The sequence below is a fragment of the Leptonotus elevatus genome, chromosome 1 (assembly GCF_054856555.1).
Source record: "Leptonotus elevatus isolate MCC_2025b chromosome 1, RoL_Lele_1.0, whole genome shotgun sequence".
Classification (NCBI taxonomy): domain Eukaryota; kingdom Metazoa; phylum Chordata; class Actinopteri; order Syngnathiformes; family Syngnathidae; genus Leptonotus; species Leptonotus elevatus.
In genome coordinates this window covers 42,499,843-42,524,688 of record NC_141239.1, presented here as the reverse complement: position 1 = coordinate 42,524,688, position 24,846 = coordinate 42,499,843, and the positions used below count along the sequence as shown (strand labels likewise).

Below are 24,846 nucleotides of genomic sequence, written 5' to 3'. Positions count from 1 at the left end.
CATGTTGCTGATCCAAATTGTTTGGGCCCCCCTTGGAAGTAACTGACTACCTTGTAAATCCATCACAGGTTCTGAGCAGGTCCACAAAGGCCACACCGATGAAACCGTCCACATTCAGGATCAAGTTGGGTTTCTAACACAAACACAGAAGAGGAAAAGGAATGTAAATAGAAAGTGTGTTATGATGGGATATAAGCAGGATTGTGGAATCCAGGTTCAGAAAGTAAAAACCCTGAAACAGTTTGGCTTTACTCAACAGGATTCCCCAACCTTGGCTATGAGACAATGAAGAAGGAAAGAGCTTGTTACTTTTGAGGTGGTGATCTTCTCCACATCCAGAGCGTAATCCAGCAGCTGTGTGGAGGGGAAGTTCTGCTTCACAAAGTCCTTCAAGATCTGGACTCGCATATCAGGATTGTTAATCTGAGACGGAAAAGACAAAAGAGGAAAAACAACCACAAAAACATGACAAATGAAGCAGTGGAAGCTGCGGTGGTCCGAGGCGTGACGTTTCACTCACAGACTTGACCCTGTGGCCGATGCCCATGATGAGCTTGCCGTCTTTCTTCATCTTGTTGACGAACTCCATGGGCAGCGTGCCGCTGTCGAAGGCTTTGCTGAACTGCTTGGCTGCGGCATCCAAGGCGCCTCCGAAGCGGTCACCCTGAGAAAGAAACAAGACAAAAGGTTTTTATTTGTTGAATGGATTTAGGTCAAATTTGTTATTTAGCAAATCCCATCAGTTAGCGTAACATTACAGAGCGTGTCTTACAATGGTGAGCAGGCCAGATGTGAGACTGGAGATGAGATCTTTGCCGGCTCGGGCGCACACGATGGTGTTGTGGGCGCCGGATACTGCCGGACCGTGATCAGCTGTCACCATGAGACACATCTCGATGAATTGGCAGGCATATCTGGGCAACCTGGGAGAAAACATACTGGATGGTATCATTCTTGTCTCGGGAGTTCGTTGCAATAGTTGGATGAGAAACGGACCTCCTCTGGAACCACAGAAGCCCCAGAGTGCCCCCCAGGCCAATTTCCGACTTGAAGACCTCCGTGATGGGCATGCCGGCGTAGATAAGCTCCTGCCCCCTCTCGTCGCAGATGCTGGTCATGAAGGACGCCGGTTTGCGGATTAGACCCAGCTCCTGTAGAGAAAACGCACCATGGAGAATAATGATGTAATAAAAGAGAATATATTTATAACGTCATTGAAAATGGATTACAACAATACTGACTCGTGCCCAGGAGTAATCCATCGGAACGGTGGGAGGGGGCAGCTCCGGTGCTGGTTGGATGACTCCTTTGCCCACCAGGTCATCATATACAGACCTACATGGATGGAAGATTGACTTTGAAATGTTCATATTCAAACAATTGAGTCTCTGCAGTGCTTGCTCAAGCATCAAGTGTGAAATTACACAAGTAAACTCGGTTCATATTAGGGCTGTAGTTACAGTAGCTCACATAGCCAACACACAATATCAAAAATTGACCTCCATGGTAACTTCTACTGACTTAATGATGTCTCCCAGCTCATCAAAACTCTTTGGCACAAAAGCACCGGCTTCCTTCAGAGCTTTGTTCTTGGCCACCGCCGTCTCTGAAGCCTGGTTAGCACAAGCTCCCGCGTGGCCGAACTGGACCTGAGGCATAAAAACACAACACAAATTAAAATCTTTCCTGATGCCCGACATGCTGTCCGTGTAGCTTTTACCTCTGAGGCAAACATGGTAGCGCAAGTTCCGATGCACCAGCACACCACGGGTTTTGTGATCCTGCCTTCCTTGATGGCCTGGCAGATCTTGTACTCCTCCGTGCCGCCAATCTACAGCACAGCAGCCAATCAGGACGCCGCTTGGATGACATTTACAGAGAGTCCAGCCATTCCTCTCACCTCGCCCAGCACGACGATCATCTTCACTCCTGGGCTGTCCTGGTAGCGCAGTACGTGGTCGGTGAACACGGAGCCTGGGTACCTGCGGCGCAGTCCACATTCAGCACATTTACTATTCAGAATTGCGCTTTAATCAAGCAAAACTATATTGGAAATTAATACTCAATTATTCAATACAATTTTCAATAGGATACTCGATTATCAATATATTCGATACCTTACTTTATAGAAACGCTTTTACCTACCTGTCCCCACCAATGGCCACGCCTTCAAACACGCCGTCAGTGGTGCGCGAAATGATGTTGTTGAGTTCGTTGGACATGCCGCCTGAGCGCGACACGTACGCCACACTGCCCGGCCGGTACAGCTTGGAGGCCAGGATGTTGTCCAGCATGCCGCCCGTGTTGCCGATCTTGAAGCAGCCCGGCTTGATACCACCCACCTGTGGAAGGACAACGGCAACATAAATTTGCACCGCACTGCAATTTGCACTAAAGTGTTCCCTCGTTTTCTGCTAGGGTTAGGTTCCAAAAAATACCCGCAATAAATGAAATCCGCAAAGTAGTTAGCTTTATGTTTTACATTTATTAGAAATCTTTTAAGGCTTTAAAACCCCTCACCGCACAGTTTTTTCTACACCTTTCTCATCGAGGCATTTACATTTTCTCACATTTCTCTCTTCTTTAAACATTCTCAATGTTCAAACCTTCATCATATTTTATAAAATAGGTGCATTACTGTAAAAAAAAATGCATGCAAAATTGCAGCCAAAAAATCCTCGAAACAGCGAGGCTACGAAAAGTGAACCACGTTATTGCGAGGGAACCCTGTATTTATCTTGTCATATCCTTTATTATTAATCATTATTTAGTTTCTTTCTTAATTTACATTTTATAGTGTAATACTGCTTATGCCATTTTCTACTTTTATTTATTTATTTATTTTTACATTTTCTTTGCTATTTTATAGTACATTTTCACATGATACATTTTGTAAACTAAATTATCTTTTTAATGTATACATATTTGTGGTACATTATTTACCATATTTATTGAAATATTATTTAAGTACAAAATTATAAATTGAACTTTTTTTTTGAAAAATGGAATGTACTGTAAGGTCATTCAGTAAAAATTCAATAATTATTACAATATTTGAAAAAAAATTATAATAATGAAATGTAAGAACATACTGGTGCTGTTACCTAAAAAGAGAATTGTCTGTAAACCACAATCATTTTTAAATTACTAGTATATTAAATTTTACACATCCATGCGTATTTTGGCCAGATGATTCTTATTGGATATTCATATTAAAATTGAAAAAAAAGAGACTAGTTAAGATGACCAGGCTAGCATCTGCATTGCAATTAATCAACCTCTTGGGTTGTAGAAAAGTGATATTAAAGTCACATCCTTAAAAAAAAGAAGACATTGGGACTCACAGTTGCTGGTCCGATGATGGTGATGCCCTTCTCATCGGCTGTCTTAATGATTTTCCTGGTGTGCGCTTCGGGGATTCCCTCCGCAATGATGGCGATCGTGTGAATCTGAACAATTTGATTGCAAAACCGCGTGAGTGACATTAATTAATTTTTTGTAAGTTGAGGGGGAATAAATGCGTACTTGCGGGTACTGCATGGTCTCCATAGTGCTGTCGAAGGCCGAGCGCAAGGACGCGAAGCTGATGAGCACGTCCACATCCGGGTGCTTCTTCATGGCGTCGCCCATGTTCTTGTACACTGGGAGGAGGATCTCTTTGTGGCCCCAGTAGAACTTCTGCTTGTGGTCTCCACTGGAAGTAAAGCAGTCAGGTTCACAAAAGTCTGTTTTGTTTGTTTTGTGACCACACTCAGAACTGAAAACACTCTTATCTCAAATCAGCTTTCCCCAATGAAATGAATGGAAATGCCATTAATTTGTTCCAGCCTTCCTTGAAAAGCCCAACAAAAATGTTTATAATGCGTTTTTGCGCTTTATAAAACCATAATAATATAATCAAATTGATTATTAAGAATGAACTGTAGTATGCTTACGTGAAGGGGTAGACCATGGCCGCCACGGAGGGCTCATCTCTGGAGCAGACATAGTCAAAGTCCAGCATGCCCTGCACGGCCCGCGTCTGCATGCCCCATACGATGGACTTGGTCTGCTTGCTGAACAGCGTGGTCGCCTTGACTGCAAGGCAGACATTTTACATCAGTGACATCATCATCACTGTGATGGAAGAAAATGGCTTGCTAGTCCACATCCATATATATTATGTGATAACTCTTCAACACTAATAATAATAATAATTATTATTATTATCATTAATATATAATATTGTAATTTCATGCTATTCTAAGACTCATTTCAAACTGCTACTATAATTTTTAAGGTGAACGTAAACATTTTTTGGAATGCTTTTTTAGGCTCTATTTTTACTATGTATTTCTCACACTAATATGCATGCTAATTAGTGCATTATATTTATATCATTATTATCATTACTATTATTATTATTATGTAGTGATTTAGTGCCATACTTATCTAATACTCTTATTATAAATACTGTATATAATAGTGGCAGAATGGTGCACTAGTGGTTATGTGCCTCACAGCTTATCAGTTCTGGGTTTGAATCGTTGATTGCTACATGTAAGACTAAATTGTGCATCTGGGCGAATCTGAGTGTAAATGTTTGTTAGTCTGTACGTGACTGATTAGCCAGTCTCGCCCCAAATCAGCTGGAATATTCTCTCGCTTACCTGTGACCCAAATGAAGGCAATGCACGAATGGATTGTCATGTTCCAGTGTTAGTGAGGACTGCAGAGTGGTTTAAGTGTCTGAAGAGGGAGCTAAATCCCTATTGTGCCCACTAACATGCACATGTGCCTTTTTGTGTACAATACCATATATGATGCAGTATGAGTGTATTTTCTCACCAGCAGTAGCTGCTGCACTTTTGGTTTTCGTTGCCTGCGAGCCTTCAGCTTGACCTTTGTTCTCGGAGAAGGAGGCTGTGCGAGTGGATGCCGGGGTCTGAAAGTGGGAAATTAGGCATTAATGGCACTTTTGTTCGCGTCGAAGCCACAAGCATTTTAAAAATGTGCACGAATGAGGTCGGTGTTGGCATACGTGATCTTTTGTGCTTCAAATTTATTTAGTTTGGATAATACAAGCAGTACTGAATGTGAGTATAGAGCTGTCAAACGATTACATTTTTAAATCAGATTAATCACATCTTAGAATTTTGATAAATCACGATTAATCACTTAATAAAAAAGGCTTTTTTATAAATGTTTTTTTCCCGCCAAATTTGAAGAGCACCGGTTATGTGTTAATTATTTTTGACATTTAATGTTAAGAGGACGTCTTCAACATTTTTTGATCCATTGTACACACTCATCCTCCTCTTTTTTTAATCATTGAATTACCTGCATCATTTAAAATGGGGAAAAAAGACCCCAATATTTTGACATGAACAAATATTCAAAATTTCATACGCATTTTTTTTTTAAATGCTTTATATAAAGCATGAAATTATGTTTATTGCTCAAACAACATGTGCTACCTTAAACGTAGCCATCCGCTGTCACGCTAAAGGATGGTCAAAATTAATAGTGCGATTAATCTGCGTTAATTCATGATTAATGCGATTTTTTTTCTGATTAATTAATCAGTTAACGCTTTAACTTTGAAAGCACTAGTAAATACCTTCACCTTTAACAACATTTTCTTCCATTTTCACCTCCTGTAAGTCAAAGTGTGGCACCACTAAAAAAATAAATAAATCACTGAATTAAATGAAAGTGGCTTCAACTTTTTTTTTTTGTAATCCAGTGCAGTACATTTGTTACGTATAGCTCAGTTGTATTTAACTTTTAAGTAAAATACATGTTTGCATTTAATCATTTAGAATGCATGGTTTTAAAACATTTATTTATGTACAATCTTTATTTAATTTTTATGCGGAATACCATTTTAATTGAATTATTTAAAAAAAAAACAGGTGCATGTGAATAGTTGTTTGTTTACACGTGCCCTGCGATTGGCTGGCGCCCAGTTCAGGGTGTACCCCACCCCTCGTCCAAAGTCAGCTGGGATAGGCTCCTGCTCAGCCGTGACCCCATTGACGATAAGCAGTACACAAAATGGATTGATGGATTTAAGTACAGTATTTTTTTTTAAATTTAACTACTGTATTTATGTTCAACCTATGCCTAATGTTAAATTGATTTACAAGAATAATAATTATAATTTTTGGGAATAAACCTCCGCCTTGTTTTTGATAAACAGTTACACCGTATGTTATTGTTGATTATAATGTTGGTATTAGAGAAAGTATTTTTTGAGTTGGTACTTGGTGTCAAAATTTTTAGAACCACTGCTGTTGGTGTGGCCACATATCCAAACACCTTTGTCCATGTGTTTCATTGCTTTCTGCGTCATGTGTGTGTGTGCACTATCATCTTTCTTTCTTTAATTTTCACATTTCTCAATACTTTTGCACACACAGACCTAATGGAAGCTTCCGGGCAAGCAGGGAGCCTTCGTGAGAGTGGCCACAACAATTTGAGTCAGATGACATCACTGTGAAAAGCTCTCAGACAAAAGAGCCACGGGGGCTCTAAAAGGAGGACAAAGCGCTATGTCGTAAACAACCGCACGACACGACATGGTGAATGAAGCGTCATACCGACGTGCTGCCACTGGAGTTGAGCAGGAAATTGGCAGTGTGGGCGGCGACGGGAGGCTGGTTGGGGATGGGCCGGTGACCCAGTGCCATGCCCACGATGGCGGTCATGTGGGTCTCCGTGCCAAAGACGTGGATGGGGATACCGGTGGTCTTGCCTGTGAGAGGGGGAGGGGATTGACTGAGAATCAAAATCTATTGGATTTTTGGTGCTCTTCTATTCAAATCTTATTAAAATACAAATACTTTTAATGTGTGAATTTGACAAATTACACATTTTAGGAAATTAAAATGATATGCTAAAAAGTTTAATTTAAAAAATCCATCATGAAAATATGTTTTATTTATATAATAAAATATATAAACATATACAGAAAGAAACTAACTAATGCATACAAATTAATGTATTGTACTACTGTATATGTATTTATGTATATGTATGTATTTTTAAATTGTATTAATAATAGAGTTTATTGTGTTTCTGTCTTAATCTTCCACTTAAGGAAAAATACATTTTTAGCATTTGATGCAGTGTAGATAAAAACAATGTTTTTGTTTTATTGGTATATTATTATTATTATTATTATTATGTATATGGTAAAAGGGCCATAAGAGGGAGGCTGATACCTTGAAACAAGGCTGGGTATCGGTGTCATACTGACACTTAAAAGTACTCCCCCAGCCCTAACATTTTTGTAGTTTATTTTAACTGCTTCTGGTTAATTCTGGTCATGAAATCACAGTGTCAATGAACATAAATCATTTTTAACTACAGTGTAACCTCGGAGTTTGAACGTCTCGGAACTTGTACAAATCGGACTATGAAAATGTACTAAAAAATCGGAGTACAGAAATGCCTCGGAGTTTGAACACATTTTCGGAGTTTGAACACCCAAGCAAAGCAAGCTAAGGCGAACGTACCTTGAAAACGGGTAGCCGAGTGAAGCCGAGCAATGCCGAATGCTCACATTGCGGTAGTTGAGAGATGCACTGCTCATTTCAAGTCCGATTTTTAATACTCCCGGAGGTGCTCTATACTCGCGAGTGCATTTTGATTTTTCCACAACAATTTTCTTCGCCATGGGCCCAAAGAAAGACAAGAGTGCCAGTGGCAGCAAAGAAAAACATACAGTGCTACGAACCACAGTGGAATGAGGAAGGAGATTATCGCGCCGTTGTCACTACCATGACTACGTCTGTAAATACTGGCACGAGGACCCCCCTTAGCTGTTCAACAACGTGCCTGACGTTAAACAACGCACGCAAGGACCGCTTAGTAGTCTAACAATATGCCCAATGTAAAATACACAAACTCAGCACTGAACAAGCATTAACATAGCATTTATCATCCACTGATGCCATGACACCACAACAAAAAAGGTAAGGTATATTTATTGTTTAAATACTGTACAGGGAGTACATGTAAAAAACATAAATAGAAATTAAAATAGGAATTTTCTGTTTTTGGAGCTTGGGAACCAATTAATTGCATTTACATTATTTCCTATGGGAAAAAATGTTTTAGAGGTTGAACAATTCAGACTTTGAACACTACGCAGGAACGAATTATGTTCAAACTCCGAGGTACCACTGTATATATATTCTTACAAATTAATAATTAATCGATTTACTGTATATTAAGTAATTCATGTAAATGATATTTCCCCTCTAGGTCTTGTTATAGTGATAATGTTTTATTTAAGTTTAATACTTGGGATGAACTCCAGTCCAGTCAACGTTTTCTTTTCTCAAACGACATAATTCATGCATCGGAATGGCCAAAAATGGCTTTCAGATTGGGCGGCCACCGCGCTGATTTGGCATGATCCTGATCACCTGTAAAAACATTTTGGGCACTATATCAACTTACCAACTTCTCCCATCACCCGGAGGCCTTCCTGGTAGTTTGGACCCCCGCGCCTGACAAAAATGGCCACTTCGTGCTCCTTGAGAGGCACCTGGTAGTCTCGGATTGCTCGAACAATTCCCTAACAGAGAGGCAAGGTGGATGTTAGCAGAATGCTATTAGCAGGACATCATGCATGAGTCAGCTGCGTTATTACCTTGAACGTCGCAGCCACGTTCGTAAAGTTGGCAATGCTCCCTCCGATGATCAAGACTTTGCCTGCGAAAACATCAAAATGGTCAAGCTGTTACTTTCAGGAGAAAGAAAAAAAGACGGCCAGGTGTTGGATGTTACCATCGGGGTGCTTCTCCCTGGTCATGAGCGAGAGGATGGTCTTGGCGTAGTCGTACGTCTGCTGCTCGCTCGGCGCCCCCGAGTACTCGCCGTAGTTGGCGAGCTCGTCCACGCCGCCCAGGTCACAGATGGTGTCGCTATGAGATCGGAGGCACATCATTGTAAGGGAACAAAAAATCTTCATTGATAGTGCCCCGTAAAATAGGGAGAGCAGATCAAAATATAAGCTGCACAGAGGGATTCATTAGTTGTGGTTGAGGAGTCTGCGTGGGACATCTTACATCCCCAAACAGATGGAGGAGAGAAGACGTGCTCATTCATGCAAACTCTTCAAAATGGCAGCAGAAAGAGCTTTATTACTACTAGTATCTTTATTTTAATTACCTGCAGATTCATGAAAATTCATCTCTTTTCCACGGCAATCATTTTAAGATACTAAAACAACCATTTAGGAATGATAGAGTTAGAAATGTTCCATTGTAAAGCGTCTTTGAGTGTCTAGAAAAGCGCTATATAAATCTGATGCATTATTATTATTAATTCTGGGGCAGTACTTTTTCTCCTTTATGTGAATGATATTACAACTATTTCGAAATTATTAAAATTTTGTTTGCAGACGACAACACTCTATTTTAAGCCGAGAAAATTATATATAAAGTATTACAAGTAACAGAGAAAGAGTTTAAGATTATTATGAAATGGCTCAACGCCAACAGACTGTCTATAAATATTAGTAAAAACTGATTTATGACTTTTAGAAGTAGAAATATAGATGTTGAAGCAACACTGACTGTGCAAGGTATAGAAATAGAAAGGACTAATAAAATAAAGTTTCAAGGTATTATTATTGATAAACAATTAACATGGAAAGCGCACATAGAACATGTCAAATCTAAGGTATCCCAAACCGTAGCCGTTTTACACAAAGTTAAAGAATCATGAACAAGAATGCTTTGTTAGTTATCTAATTCATTGATTGTTCCATACCTGACCTATTGCATTGAAGTGTGGGGGTGTGCTGGCAAAACCTACACTGAATCCATCTTTCTTTTACAGAAACGTGCTATTCGTGTTGTTTGCGGTTGTGGTTACAGAGATCACACTAATCCAATATTTATACAACTAAAAACGTTAAAATTTTATGAATTAATGGAATTAAACTGCCTTAAAATAAGGTACAAAGGCCATCATGAAATTTTACCAATTAACATGCAAATCAAATATATATTTTAAAAAGAGAGAGAAAGTGAGTACAAATTAAAAGGGACAGATATTTTTTCCAAACCTAAATACAGAACAAAACAAATAGAGTGATGTATTTCAACTCAAGGTGTCAGTTTGTGTAACAATCTGGATTATAAAACTAAATCATCTCAGTCTATTTGTTTGTTTGTTTTTATGTGTAAAAGCACAAATATTTTGGGAAAATATATATAGCACAAGGTCATGCCGTTGAGTTATTTTGTTTAATTGTTACGTTGAAAGCGTCTTGACTGCTTGCTATATTTTATTTGTCTTGATCATTTTTTGTATTGTTTTACTTTTTTCTGTCCCCCTTTCATGAAATAAAAAAAAAAGGATTCGAATTGAATTGAATACTTTATTAAAGTTATTTTATTAATTAAAATTAATTATAAATGGAAATACAATAAGCATTAATTATTTTATTACTATAATATTTTATTCATTTATTTAATTAAATAATTTGTTAACTGATTGTAAACAATAAAATAAACATCCATCTATCCATTTCCTGAACCGCTTATTCCTCACAATTTTAATAAAATAAAAAATTATTTACCATTCATTTTATTGGTTGAAATAATTGGTTATAAATTACTGGTAAATTAATCCTTCATCCATCCATTATCTGAACCGCTTATCCTCATATTTTGTATTCAATAATTGGTTAATTAATTCTAATTACATTAATAAATAATTACATAAATTAATGAGAATGAATTGATGCTTTTCACTAAAGTAAACTATTTTACAACTTTTACCAACACATTTTAAGATTCTATACTTAGACATACAGGGCTGTAGAAGACCACAATGATTCCCACCAGGCACATTTCCTTGAATGAATGAATTATGTGTTTTCAGGTTGTACGCATGTAAAATGAAAATGGTTATCGTAGACTGCCAAAACAACAAACCCTTGATGGCTTTAGTAAAGGCATTTGATGGACTACCTGTACACGACAGACGCTCCACCGCCCGCCACCATTGTCCAGATTCGCCCCTGTGGGTTGAGCAGGGTCAATTTGAGGCTGGCGCCACTCTTGGCATCCAGGTCAGCGATGTAGGCCTCCTGCGACACAGGTCGGCAAAATGAGGATTATTGGATTGTGCAAGTGTGCCCTATGAAGTGGCCATGTTATGGGCTGATTGTGTATTTGTGGAGCATTCGTGCTTGATTTTGACAGGCAGACGCTCAACCACACAGACGCACACACATCTGGTGCCTGGGTGGAAAACACTTCCAATGTAAAAGTGCCCGCTGTCCCCCTTAGCCCCCCTCGAGCCAATTAAAGCATCCGTCTGCTGCTGCTGCTGGGTGGGTCTGTCTGAGACGAGCCCAACATGCCACAACAGACTATTTACATAAGAGCTGCGAGTGCGAAGAGTAACATATGTACTATCATTATTAAAGTTTGGTGTATAATTATCTGTCCATATCTACGTATATTTGCTTAAATAAAGACAATAGATTATGTTTGCAATATTGCTATAATTAATTTAGAATGATTACAGGTTTATTTATACAGTGTATTTATAATTTTGTTAAAATAAAATTACTAAGTTATATAATTATAGCTTTTATATACAGTATTATATTTTATTACCATATTTTATTCCTTTTTTTTTTTTTTTAAATACTAATTTATATATCCATAAATGTTTTGGGGATATTTTTAAGTTATATTAAAAAACAAAAACAAATGAAAGAATAACAATATAATTTATTTTAATTTTTTTAAAACTATGTAAATGTCAAAATGCATACGTTTAATTATAATATAATTTCGAGAAAATAAAAAAATCCTAGGGAAAAATCTGTAAATAATTTTTAAATATTAAAAACCAAAATCATGTAATAAAACAATCTATATATTTATTTATATGAGAAGAAATATAGTTATTTATACCATATTTTTATGAAAATAAACGCTACAATAAAAAAGATCTGTAAGTTCATTTATATATTATCGAAAAAAAAATGCAAAATCCTGTCCAAAAAATCAATATACAAATGTGCGTCTTACAATAACAAATATATTTATACTGTATATATTTTTTTTATAAAATGAAAATATAACAAGCTATATGTAATTTAAAAAATCTATACAAATTGAAATTACCTCCGGGTAGGCCTCCCTGCCAAAAGGCGGCGGGAACTCCACATCCCCCCACTTGGCCTTACAGATATAGTCTGCCGTCGCGTCTATCTTCGCAGCCATATCCAGCACGTAGACGCCATCTTTTGTGACCACTGCAGGGAGAGGGAGAACAGAAAAGGTGACCCACCCACCTACTGATTTACAAGAGGCATATTGCTTGTGTAGGACTTCAAAGTAGGAAGAGCATGTTCTTTGTAGCCAATTACCAACATCAAACAGCAAACGCATCAAATATTTACTACGTTCCTTCCTTTGGGTTTGAAATGTGGCAGAATCAGCTTGTGATGGTTGAATCTAATGTCACAATGTTGCCTTCTTTCATTACTTAACATATTTATGCTTGTTTTTCAAACATCATGAAACTGATTGGCACCAGTTTTTTGGAGGTCTTAACATGAAGAAGCATGTCCTTTCAAAGGGTAATGAAGTAATGAAGAGTTAATTTAACAATATAAAACCTACCTACCCCCGCGACCCGACCCCGGATAAGCGGTAGATGATGGATGGATGGATGGATGGAAAACCTACCTAGTGGGTTGATTTCCAGGTATGTGAAGAAAAGTTCCTCATACAGGTTGAAAAGCCCGACAATGAATTGGGCCAGGACCCTGACAACATAATAGTACAATTCACATAAATCAATACAGCATGACAAACAATATCTAGAATCACTTTCTTATATATCAGGAAGTCAAGTCATATTTTCCTTTTCAAAAGTCACTCTTCAGTTCATTTGAATTTGCGCCATTTATCATCATGAATCTGTTTATAAAAAGGTAATTCAAACATGGAAGGAACAATTAAAAATCAAATTAAACAACACTAAAAATAAATTATTTGTTTATACACACATTTTCATCTTGGTTGGTTCATATTTGGTACAGCGAGGGATCAAAAAGCCCCCCCCCCCCCCCAAAAGTGTAAATGGGATCCTATTTAATGATATTTAAAATGAAACATTAAATACTGCTAGCAGTTCTCCAGATTTCCACTTGACAATGAAAAAGCGCACGAGATCTCAATAAGAGTAGAGAAACAACCATGTCAAGTGTACCTGCACGAAATTAGCTTCCCTGCTGCAGGAGGCGGAAATTTAATTTGCTTGCTTCAGCTGTCAAAAACGAGCAGAGTTGAACGTGCGTGCGTAATGTTTGTTTCTCCTGTTAAGGGGAGTAACTATGTCGGCCCGTTGTCAGAACCTTGTCTGACGCACGGGGTGCGAGGCAGAGTGACTCAGCTTCCCAAGTGTGCTTAGAATGGAAAAAGAAAATGTGAGTGAAAAGAGGTTGCGGTGGGGTTTCGTGTGTGTGTGTGTGTGTGTGTCCCGTCAATGTCAGCCAAGACAGTGAATCGTTGCCATAATCAGAATGCTGCAGGACAGATAGACAAGAAGTGATGGTGGTGGTGGTGGGGTGACTCGCTGTATCACAGCCATCAAAATAAATGGACGTGCTGTGAATACACGGCGGCCTTGAAGGAAGGCTGGGGGTGGAGTCAGATGGGGAATAAAAAGCAAAGGAGAGAGTTTGTCATTTGGCTAATGGAAAGCACTTGCGCCCCCACCCCCACCATTCCATGCTCACTTACAACGTCACAGTACTTCTTCTATAATGAGCCAGCGGAAGCCTTCCATACTGGAGTACTGTATTACTAAAACTGCAGAATATCTAGTAACATCTAGTTTGTGTTTGTCAGTATTTGCACCATAACGCAATTGAATGCTGTATTATTAGCAAAAATACACATAAACCTGCACCTGGAATTCACATTTGTCTCAAGTGTATACTATACGGTGTGACAGAATTGAAATTGGATAGAATATATTGCCACCAACTGTTGTGGAATCAGTCATAATGACCGCATTACGCCCTGGGGAGACGTGCAATTAAGTGGAATGGAAAATCAATGTCGGTATTACACCAAAGGTCCTTTACTCAAAATTGCACTCCATATTTTACACAATTTACAGTATCTTTATTGCACTATTTCTTCATTTGATCATGTTCCTGTTTGTTTATATTTACCCTTGTCAGCCAGTCACCCGTAAAAATGACAGAAACCCTTTTGTCCAAATATGGTCAATTTCATATTTCACAATACTACTTACTATTAGTCTGTCTCCATGTTATTATTTTTTTTAGCATTAACAAATTTAAAGTTGAAAATAGCTTGAGAACAAATCTATTCATTCTCTTGAACACTTGAATTGTCATGAAGCTCCGCCTCTTGCCTCACTCTGTGAAAACCGTGTAGTTTTATGTCAACTCAAGTCTCAAGATCAAACATCTTGTTACTTTAGTAGGGCTGGGTTTAAAAATTTTTTTGAATAATCTTTATCAAATCAATTTTCCTTGTTGAACCTGATATCGATTCATAAAATCATGAATCGATTATTTTAACATCTCTTTTCCCATGAATTCATAAGAAAATTAAATTATAAAGGCCATTTGTTTTGCATCTTAATGTTTTCTTGAAATCTTGTGTTCACATGAATTTACAAATATTTTCTTACATTTATAAAAGTCCTGACTTATTGCACTTTAGGACAATCCAGAATCTATTTAATTTATACAACTATTGAATTAGAATTTTAAATAATTTCATGTCATCCTTGCTGATGTCAATGTTTGTGTAACACTTAAGTGATTTTAGCACGTGTTACTTTCATTAATAAACTAAATCATTTAACCAGTTACTGCGCCTTTGCAAAATTTAATTTGGAATTTAATGTTTGTGGAGTTTTTATCATGTCCTTGATATTTAAGAAGAATTGATGTTTCATAATTAATCATTATCGGATTGAACTAGAGTGAATTGAATGGAATCGGGAAAAATCTAAATTGACTCAAACTGAACGGTTATGAATTGAAATTGTATCGACTGAGGAAATGACAATTGATACCAAGCCCTATTTTTCAGACAATAACAAGTGAAAATAGGTTAGATGGGAGTAATAATTTGGTGCGGATGGAAACGGTCAGCCACGAAGGTACACAAAGTTTTGTCCTTGCGCAAGGCACTTATTGCCCACATTTTCTGCCCAAAGATTCCTACAGTGACTAAAAGTGTCACAAGTAATCCTTGCAGTGTACTGCTACTGTACTGGCTTCAATTGAGTGGCCATTTTTAAGAAAAGGCTCAATCACTCACAGCCTCTTGTCGTTGGGGACGTGGGCAAGCAGCTGCTTGCTCACCAAGCCCTCGCTGATCTTCTCGTCCACGCCGACCAGCAGCTTCTTGGCCTTGGCGTCCACGTCGCCCACGTCCACGCCGCCCTCGTGGTGGAACAATATGTGGTCACCCTCGCGGGTGGCGTAGATGCACACGTAGAACTCCTCCTCCTGGATGCAGTTGATTTGGGAGTTTCAGTATCATTAGATAAATAATAAAAATGGTAAGCATAATAATTAATAATAATAATGAACAGAGTTATAATGGCAAATCTATTTGTATTGTGTCATGTAATAAGATTCTACATATAGAGTACAATTAAAGTACCGGAAATCTAACTGCTTCACACAAGCTAGCCACAAGTCTACTGTAACGATGATCATCACAGACAAAGGAATTTCATTTCTTTGTCCTGGATATGCCACAGTGGGGCAAAGAGCATCCCCCACAGACCTCCAGCCCCACCCAGACTGGAATGAGAACACTGACTGACACACACACAAAAATTACCTTCTCAGAAACCTGACTGAGTGTCTTATTTTGCAACAGAACAATGAATTATGAAATGTTATGTGTTTGACGTGAAGATGTTTCATTTGAGCGCCATATTCTCCACTTAACTTTCATTTGTGTGCAGGTTTTAACAGTTGTAAGCTAGGTAACATGTATTTTGATGTGTTCAACTATACGTGTTTGCATTGATTGAAATTTGACCTTAGAATCTCGGCTAACATGGGATCCAAATGCAACCTGATGATTCTTGACAAAAATCCAAATTCAACCTGGTAAATTTCCATGCTACTTCCTCTTTTCTTCCCTTTGGACTCGGCTGCTGGCCCCCTCTTCTGGCTCTCCTGGCTATTCTACTTGCTAGCAGAAGGTCAATACACGCGTGTAATTCTCGGTAGCCATCGCTCTGCGACAGGCCCAGCGAAACTGCTTTTGTCCCTGCCAGGCGCAACGGATTGCAGGGCTTTGCCGAGACAGGCTCTCTGAAACCGAAACAGAACAAGCCCTCTCCAGCCGGGAGGTCAACTCCCGAGGGACTGCCTCAGCAGTCCCTTGGCCGTGAGGCTCCTGCTACTTCCCATCTGGCTCATCTCTCTCTATCCCGAACCTTCTTCATCTGTTCTTCAACGGCGTGGTGAACCTCCAATCCAAGACAACAGCTCTCCCGCGTCTCGGGCCAACATGAGACCATCCGTAAGTGCAACTTTGCAACAATTAACCAGATTGTACAAATTGGTGCCTCCAAATGGGTCAAGCAATTCGCTTAAAATTTTGGGTCTCATATTCGCCTCACTGGGAATCCATCACCTCGTTTAAGTTTTTTTCTTTGGTTATTTTATTATTTTAGTTCTTGTTTCTAGTTCCTATCACAGTAGAGTTTGGCTTCTTTTAAATTCCAAGTAGATTTTCTCAAATAACTAAGAAAATAAACGTGCACAAAATCAAAACCTGATTGTGTACTGTATGTGTGTTTTATCAATTTATATTAAGCTCTAAGCTGAACAAAGAACTCACAAAATTGTTAAAGGGTACAAACCTTCATTTTATGACTGATTCAACAAGGTTCTCTCATCTGTTATCCTGATAAAACATCAAAAATAGATGTGGTGCTCCGCCGGCTGCTCAAAATTAATTTAAATATTAAGTTTAAGTCTCCTTCAATTAATGAGTCAATTGTGTATTCATTTAATAATTAACAATTATTGATTTAATAATGAATTGAACCGATGTCCCTTAGACTACTCAAACCACTGATCTGAATATATTACTGGATAGCCGATCGCCCGTACAAGCCTTTGAAGCCTCAGGGCGGCCATCTAACTCTTCCTATCTCACGAGCAGACGACTGGACATATACAGCTCAAAGTCTCTTAGTATAGGGCCGGGGGGCGGGGTGTGTGTGGTGGGGTAGTCATTATATTTTAACAAGTAAAAAATAATAATAATTAAGTGGAATTATGTGCTGCTTTGATCACACCCTTATTCCTTTAATTTGACAGATGTATCTTTCGTTGAATTACAGTTATAATTCTTTAATATAAAAAAAGTTTCCTCCTGTAAACATTAAGCATATAATTTATACATGTATTTAAGGCAAGTTGTAAAATGTCTAAATGTATAAATACGCCTTTGGCGCACAACATTTAAAATAGAATATATTTATACGTTTTTGGGAGCAAATAAGTTAAAGATACATCTGTTCAACAAGCCTCATCCAAGTGTCTTGTAACTACTACTTCCGGGCGGTGTGGCTCAGTGGTAGAGTGTTCGTCTCCCAACACAAAGGTTGTGGGTTTGATCTCATGCCATTGTAACCATGTCAAAGTATCCTTGAGCAAGATACTGAAACTTCAGTTGCTCCTGATGCTGCGTCATCAGAAGGTGAATGAGTAGTCAAATGTAAAGCACTTTGAAGGCCTTATAAAGTTGGGAAAGCGCTATATAAATAAAATACCATTTACTTCTGGGGCCGCTCACCTGACCTGAATAGGCAAAAGTGTGGCTAACACTAATGCTAGCTCAACAATGCTTAAAAAACAAAACTAAAAGTAAAAAGCAAATATCAAATTAAATCGGCCGGAAGATTAATCAATTAGGCCATTGCTACCTCACCTCCTGACTTTAATATAATTTCATCATAGGCACTAAATCATCTTGACAGATCGTTACACTCCAAATAATGAAATAAAGTCAGTTGGTACAATGACTGATTTACCTGTTTGTGAGGGACAAAGGGTTCGATGAGGAAGTTCTTGAGCACACCTTTGGCTTTTCCCACCTGAGCATGAACCGGAAACCAGTTATACACACAATCAACAACAATGCAGGATGCTTAACATGTCTAGTGCAAGCAGGTGCAAGCTTACACACTTTTTACAGGTTATTCAAGAAATTTTTGTGGCACTCAATTGCACACTTTCCTAGATACCCAGCCACCTGCATCCTTTATGTAATTTGAATCATTCATGCATTACTCTGCGAGTAGTCAGAGGAAGTCACGTCTTGTTGTGTTAACAACATAATAGTTGCATATCATTTGGATTGTACCAGTGTTTAATTGAGTTACTCCTTCCACATTCTTGCATTCTCAGCATATTTCTGCTCACGAAGGAACAAAAGGCGAGGGAAACACGACATTACAGAAGAGTAGCGCTCCAGATTCCTGGGAGGAAGTCGTCGTCGTCTCTCGCTGCAGGCGCAAGCCGAGCGAAGGCAGCTCATTTGGCAGGGCTGTCACCGCGTTTGCGTTGAAAGGCCAACAGGCAGCGTTTATGAAAAGGGACTGGCGGAGAGAGCAGCCAGCCGGAGAGAAAATATAACAATAAGAGGGGGCTGCCATTTTGAGAAGTGCAAAATAAAGGAAGGTTGGGAATACAGGTGGGAATTTTGCTTGCCTAAATTGATCTGTTTATGCAAATCTACAGCACAACAAACTCCAGATGTGATAATGAACTGTATTAAATAACTGACAGTGTCAATAAAACCTCAAAATTTTTAGCTCCGCCAATGGGAGATAATAGAAGATTGATATAAAAAGTCTACACACCCCCTGTTTAAATGCCAATATATATATATATATATATATTATATATATATAATTGAATAATAATGCATATATTTGAGTCCAATTGTATTTTACAATTTTAAAAATGTGCAGAATTTCACAAGTTACTTCATGTTAACGATTAGATAGCTTAATATGAAAAGAAAAATGCACTGAGCAGTCACAAATGTCTTACAAATGCAATTATGCCATCTAGTGGCAGAAAAATTACCTCAACACAAATCAATATCACACTCCTTTTTTGCAGTACAGTACATCTTTTTAATTTTAACTTAATTTTATCAATTGTAACAATGACTAAAATATGCAGCCATATTTCTATTAGTTTAACAATTTGTTCCCACTTTTATGTTAGCAAGAGTATGAAAACTTAGAAGAATTTTTTGGGGTACATTTTATTGTACATTTAGAACAGATATAAAATTTGCGATTAATCATTAGTTAACTATTGAAGTCATGCGATTAATTAAGATTAAAAAATTTAATCGCCTGACACCAATAGAATAAACCAATCAACACCATTGTGTCGGTGTGAACGCACCATTTTCTGCTGTGATAATCTAGTTATCTTTGTTGTGACTGGTTCGCAAAATTGTCCACTAATTTTAATAGCTCCGGTGAAATTACCGGTACCCGAATCTACTGCAATATGTTTACTTTTTTTTTATAAGCTGCAACATGGCGCCTTTATTTATCTTGCTTTACAGCTACACACTTGTCTTGTCCTAAGTGATGAAATACACACACAGAGAGTCTTCTTGTCTGGTTTATGGTGCATGGGAGCTTGAAGAAGCATCTTCTTGAATTATGAGGCGAGACAGCATCAGAATGATGGATGCTGTGAGTTGTATGCTATGTTGACTGGGCTGATGGACTACTGGGTGGAAGCAGCATGCATGTTGTTCACACCGAACGCAGCAGTTAGATAAAAAATGCACAAATCGGAGAAAGGAGGGTGAAGGAGAGGGCAGCGAAATGATAGCGACGAGAGTCATTGGCTTAAGTGCACTCTGTGGATGACATACCGTCGTCTGCTTCATGAGGCGTGTCCTCAGCCACTCTCTGACGCCGTTCAGGTCCAGGTTGACGCCAACCAGGCCCAGTTTGCCCCGCCTCTTGATCAGCTGGTCCGGCTTCACCACCAACCTCTGCAGAAGGCGAATGCCGTTTATCGTCTCAAAGTTGAGATGTCGATTTATTATTTATTATTATTTAGGTGTGATGCACCTGATCAAATAAACGCCTTACCTTAAATACCTTATTTTATATATTTTTTGTTTTTAAATATCTATGATATAATAATAATCAATAAGAAAATACATATGAATATTTTTAATATTAAGTTAATTAGTTTAAATATATATATATATATATATATATATATATATATATATATATATATATATATATATATATATATATATATAATATATATATATATAAATATTAGTTAACTCATTTGCTCCCAAAAACGTGTAAATACGTTCTATTTTAAATATTAGCAGTGTCCTAAAGATGTATTTATATGTTGTTCTTTTAATGTTTAAAAAAAAATAAAAATGTATGCTAGAGCATACAGAAGTCTTTGATGCAGCCTCTCAACTGCAGAGAACAGTTGAAGAAATTGTAGTTATTCCAAATACGGCCAGCAGGTGGCAGCAGAATATAAGAGATCAACCAGGGCCATGTTGCAAAAGGCTCTTTTCCCCACCGTTTTAAACAAATTTGTGAATAATGATGAAACTTAGCTATATTCAATGCTAATTACTGTAAAACTGAAACAGATACAAATATATATTTTTTCCTTATGAAAGAAGCGTCTCTAATCTTTCTTTTGGTAGGTTCCATGTTTTTATAACAATAGAACACATTTTTCTGTGGGACTTGCAAAATCAGTCAAAATCCAGTAAAACAGCCAGGAGCGAAGGGGGTTGCTTCAGTGAAAATGGCTGGGAGTGAATGAGTTAATTGGAAATATATTATTCCAATTACATAGCTTTATTTGTGGAAATAAAATTCAAATATATAATATTGACAAATATTATTCTCAAAAGGAATGTAAGAAAACTAAACCTTCCATGTGATGAACAAAATGATTACAATAAAATATTACTATTACTACCAGTATTAATATAAGTAATAATGCCTCGTCATCTCTAGTAAATGCCTGGTACTCGCTGTCTGTTTCTTAACATGTTATTTATTTACTTTTATAAGCTATTATGTGACTCCTACCAAATTAGATGAACTGAAAAACAATACAAATGCCTCATTATCTACTAAGTGTCTCATGCGCATAATTCTGTGCATGGGAACAAATAATTAAAAGTCTATAATGCCGTTACTGTAGGACTTCTGTGGTCTCCAATAAACGTCTCACCTCTAGTAAGCACTCAACAGATAAGTAAATAAGCGCTGCGAGTCATTATGTGAGGAAATACCCAGTAGTTCTTATTTTCTGGTGAGATGACCTCAATTACATTTTTTAAATGAGTTGTAAATTTGCATGGGTACTTTGGTTGGGCGTTGCCATTTACAATAGTGAATACCATGCACGGGTGAGTAATAAGACATAATAAACACCAAGTGTGCAAATATGAACAACGCCCTGCAAATATCCAGATGGTCTGGTGTTTTTGCAAATATAAAGTAGGACATTACACAATCTAGAAAAGTGTCATTTTCTGGATGGCTGTCACTTCAAAAAGCATAAATTAGAAAATAAACAGAAAAATGACTCAGTAGTTTTTGTAAATCAACATTTAATAAAATAAAAAAAGATGCACTAGTTGACTGTTATCATTTGCCTTTATTTTAGCATAACCTAACCTAAAAGACCAAAACATTTATGAATAATAAATCTGATATTGTTTATTGTGTGATACCCGATTAATGTATTTTGTATTACGTGCTTGTGTTTGTTAAAAAATACTGGGCAAGAAGACCTTGAAAAAATAATTGCATGTTAAATTGCAATATTGCGTTAAAAAAAAAAGTCGTTCAGCCCTATTCAAGATACACACAACATAAACTCAAATTCTCGATGAGCGACAAAATATTTTCCAACAAAATCACTAAATCATACCCAACTACATTATGTTCCTAACCCCAAACAATCATGCTCCTCACTCACTTAAAGCAGGATTCTGCCATCCCCCACAAAAAAAGGAGAAGGAGCTGCTCTTCCTCCCACTAGCCAGTAAATGACTTATGACAGTGCGGCCATTACTATCTGGGCCCTCGCCAGTGAGGAAGAAGAGGAGGAGAAGGAGGAAGGTAAGACACGACAGATGGTGAACGTTAATGCAATTTCCTAATCAATGCTAGCGCAGCACATCTCTCGCTCTCATATCTGCCCTCTGCATCAAGATCATACCTGAAGTCTAATTCAATTGATGTTCCATTAAAGCCATTGTAACTCCTGCTAGGAATGCTATGATGCTATGCCACAAAAATCCAAGGAAAAACAAAAATGACGCAAAAAATACTGGGGGAAAAAATATGTGATTCCGCAGGTGCGAAACAGTGAGTATGCAGGGGTTGACTGTACAAACGTGAAATTCTCTTATGTTGTATGTTTACTTTGACAGCGACCTTTTTGGAAGAATAGTTTACAATCTGCCAAACTCTTGCTGCCACCACATATGGGTACCATGATAGTAGGATAGATGGATGGAGCACACCCTACAGTCCATGACGGCAACTAACAACCTCTCTGCCAAGAAAGTCTTTGCCATGTTTTAATTTTTTTCTCGCACTTATTAAGTCAACCAATCATCCAAACCTCCGTGAGCAGCCAGGGGTGCTCCAGCGCCAGGCGGTCCAGGTCGGTCTCAGGGGTGACGTTAGCATAGCGGAAGCGGTTCTGGACCGTTGCCGAGGTGCTGATATGTTTGTAGAGGAACTCCTTGCCCGTCTGCTCCGAGATGGCTTTGGCGGACATGACGGACGGCTGCTACATGGGACAGGGAGCGATGAGATGGATGAATACAAAGCAGGTTTGGTGAGGAAAGCAGACTAAATGTAATCAGCTGCAGATTATCTGCACTAATAACAAAAGAGGCAATTATTTACCACTCAGGTTATTGTCCTCTAACAGGAGTAGGACACAAGCAGAGTAGCAAGTATACTGGAAGCTCCAAGGTACACTGATGAACCTCCATTTTGTTTGTTTTCAATTTTCCCCGTAGAAAATAATAGATATCAAAATAAATAAAGCACACATATTACAGTTTAAAATATTAGTTGGTAATATATTATTGTATTATTAGTGTAAAAAAAAACAAGTAAAATAGTATTCTCAAAGTACATGTGCACAAATAAAGGCATTCTCTCCCATGAAATAAAATACTACAAATAAAATAAAAATAATAAAAATGCCTCATCCCTATTAAAAGGCGGTCACTCTGCCTCTTTCTAACTTTTTTTTTTTTAACCATTTATGGTTTGTTTGTTTTTAAACTACAGCCATAAAAAAAATTCCACTGTACATCCAATGTCATGCATGCAATTACATTCTCAACTGTCAAATGTGTTTAAAAAGAAGAAAATAAAAATAAAAGTCAGTGATTGTTAATAGAGTGTTACATTTCCCTTTGATGATACATTACTGCATTACTGGATATATTTACGCTGCTCTAAAAAATTAAGTGAACAAAGTGTTTTTTTAACAGACCAGGATTTGTGTGTTTTGCTTATATATATATATATATATATATATATATATATATATATATATATATGTATACACCCTTCTGTAGCCTCCAAAATAAGAGCAAAATAAAAAGCAAAACACACAAATCCTGTCGAAACTCATTGATCTTAACTCACCCATTATGATTATGCCAAGCTTATGTGCGAATTTTGACCAATATTGTTCAAATCATAAAGCATTCACAACATTCACATTGTAAGAGTCCACTGTACAGTATCAATGAGATATCGTACAAGCACAAGGACTCCATTGTGATTAATTGAGGCTGTATACTGTATTTTATAACTAAGGGTGACCTTTACACTTACATTGCTTAGTTAAGTCTATATATTTTTTAAGCCTCTTTATTGAAAGATGCTTATTTATTTGGAAATGGCACCGTTTTACAAACCTAATTTTACAACCACTGATCATTTCTTTCTAAAACGCTGCACCTTTGAGCATCTGCTCCAATCTCCTCTATTCCACTAAAAGGCCCACTATTTCTTAATGGGGATTATTAGAACTAATGTGCACTATTGATTATCGCTCGACTGGAGTCACCACTGCGCCAATAACACCGGGATGGATGGAAACAGTTTGTCCTGGAAGAGCAGCCATCCCAGTCGTTCAATACATCATTCACTTTGATTAGAAAGTTGCACATTTTGACTGGTGGTGATAAATGTGTGATCATGATCATTGTTTAGAAACAGTATGATGGATGACCAGATAATCCATTCAACACAGATAGAGAAACACGAGTAGACTAAATGAAACAGTAATTTATCTTAGAAAATAAAATAATAACAATAATAATGACAATCACATTTAACACAAATTTGGGACTTAGCAAGAATACTCCTGATTCCATTCATTTTTAAACTGGTTTAAGCAACTGGTCAAATTCGTTAGACAATTGAAGAAAAATTATGCCTGAAATTTCCTAATTTCATATTCGACGACGGCTTCTGACGTCATAGTTGTCACTTGTTTTCTATCATTTCATCTTCGATCAAAGTAGAAGAAAATACCTCGCGTAAAGTACTAAAAAGGTACAAACCTTGTGTTAAAATGTAGTCCTACAAGGGGGTTCTATTCTAGCGAGGTTTCAACGGAGAGTGGGTCAATATTTCAGTGGCTTCGCTTTCGCCTCGATTCGGAACCAAGCAAGTGGTACCGGAGAGAAAGAAGAAGCTTGTGCTGAGTTTTGTCTTCCGCCTCGG

The 24,846-nt window shown here is 37.7% G+C and overlaps 1 protein-coding gene and 1 long non-coding RNA gene across 9 annotated transcripts in view; one reads left to right on the top strand and one right to left on the bottom strand.

Annotated features, from left to right (window-relative positions):
* LOC147182282 (uncharacterized) overlaps positions 1-2,804 on the top strand; it is a 5,411-nt gene extending 2,607 nt beyond the window's left edge. For 4 of the 7 annotated variants that reach the window (XR_015090547.1, XR_015090548.1, XR_015090546.1 and 1 more), the window contains exon 5: positions 69-2,804. This is a non-coding gene — a long non-coding RNA (uncharacterized LOC147182282). The remainder of the gene's footprint in view (positions 1-68) is intronic. The other 3 variants (XR_015090552.1, XR_015090553.1, XR_015090549.1) reach the window with 3 other exon arrangements.
* The window catches only part of aclya (ATP citrate lyase a), a 26,137-nt gene extending 1,291 nt beyond the window's left edge, over positions 1-24,846 (bottom strand). Inside the window, exons 1-26 of one of the 2 annotated variants that reach the window (XM_086059843.1) lie at positions 24,684-24,846; positions 22,712-22,882; positions 19,953-20,075; positions 18,079-18,141; positions 15,333-15,523; positions 12,711-12,790; positions 12,144-12,274; positions 10,974-11,092; positions 8,779-8,915; positions 8,642-8,703; positions 8,449-8,566; positions 6,582-6,736; positions 4,828-4,924; positions 3,936-4,077; positions 3,526-3,694; positions 3,345-3,449; positions 2,146-2,342; positions 1,901-1,982; positions 1,721-1,831; positions 1,522-1,649; positions 1,242-1,335; positions 997-1,151; positions 773-923; positions 521-664; positions 310-423; positions 51-133 (exon numbers count right to left, since the gene is read on the bottom strand). In XM_086059843.1, the coding sequence (XP_085915969.1) occupies positions 51-133; positions 310-423; positions 521-664; positions 773-923; positions 997-1,151; positions 1,242-1,335; positions 1,522-1,649; positions 1,721-1,831; positions 1,901-1,982; positions 2,146-2,342; positions 3,345-3,449; positions 3,526-3,694; positions 3,936-4,077; positions 4,828-4,924; positions 6,582-6,736; positions 8,449-8,566; positions 8,642-8,703; positions 8,779-8,915; positions 10,974-11,092; positions 12,144-12,274; positions 12,711-12,790; positions 15,333-15,523; positions 18,079-18,141; positions 19,953-20,075; positions 22,712-22,870 (3,110 nt within the window). In that variant the 5' untranslated portion in view covers positions 22,871-22,882; positions 24,684-24,846. The remainder of the gene's footprint in view (positions 1-50; positions 134-309; positions 424-520; positions 665-772; positions 924-996; positions 1,152-1,241; positions 1,336-1,521; positions 1,650-1,720; positions 1,832-1,900; positions 1,983-2,145; positions 2,343-3,344; positions 3,450-3,525; positions 3,695-3,935; positions 4,078-4,827; positions 4,925-6,581; positions 6,737-8,448; positions 8,567-8,641; positions 8,704-8,778; positions 8,916-10,973; positions 11,093-12,143; positions 12,275-12,710; positions 12,791-15,332; positions 15,524-18,078; positions 18,142-19,952; positions 20,076-22,711; positions 22,883-24,683) is intronic. The other variant, XM_086059852.1, reaches the window with a different exon arrangement.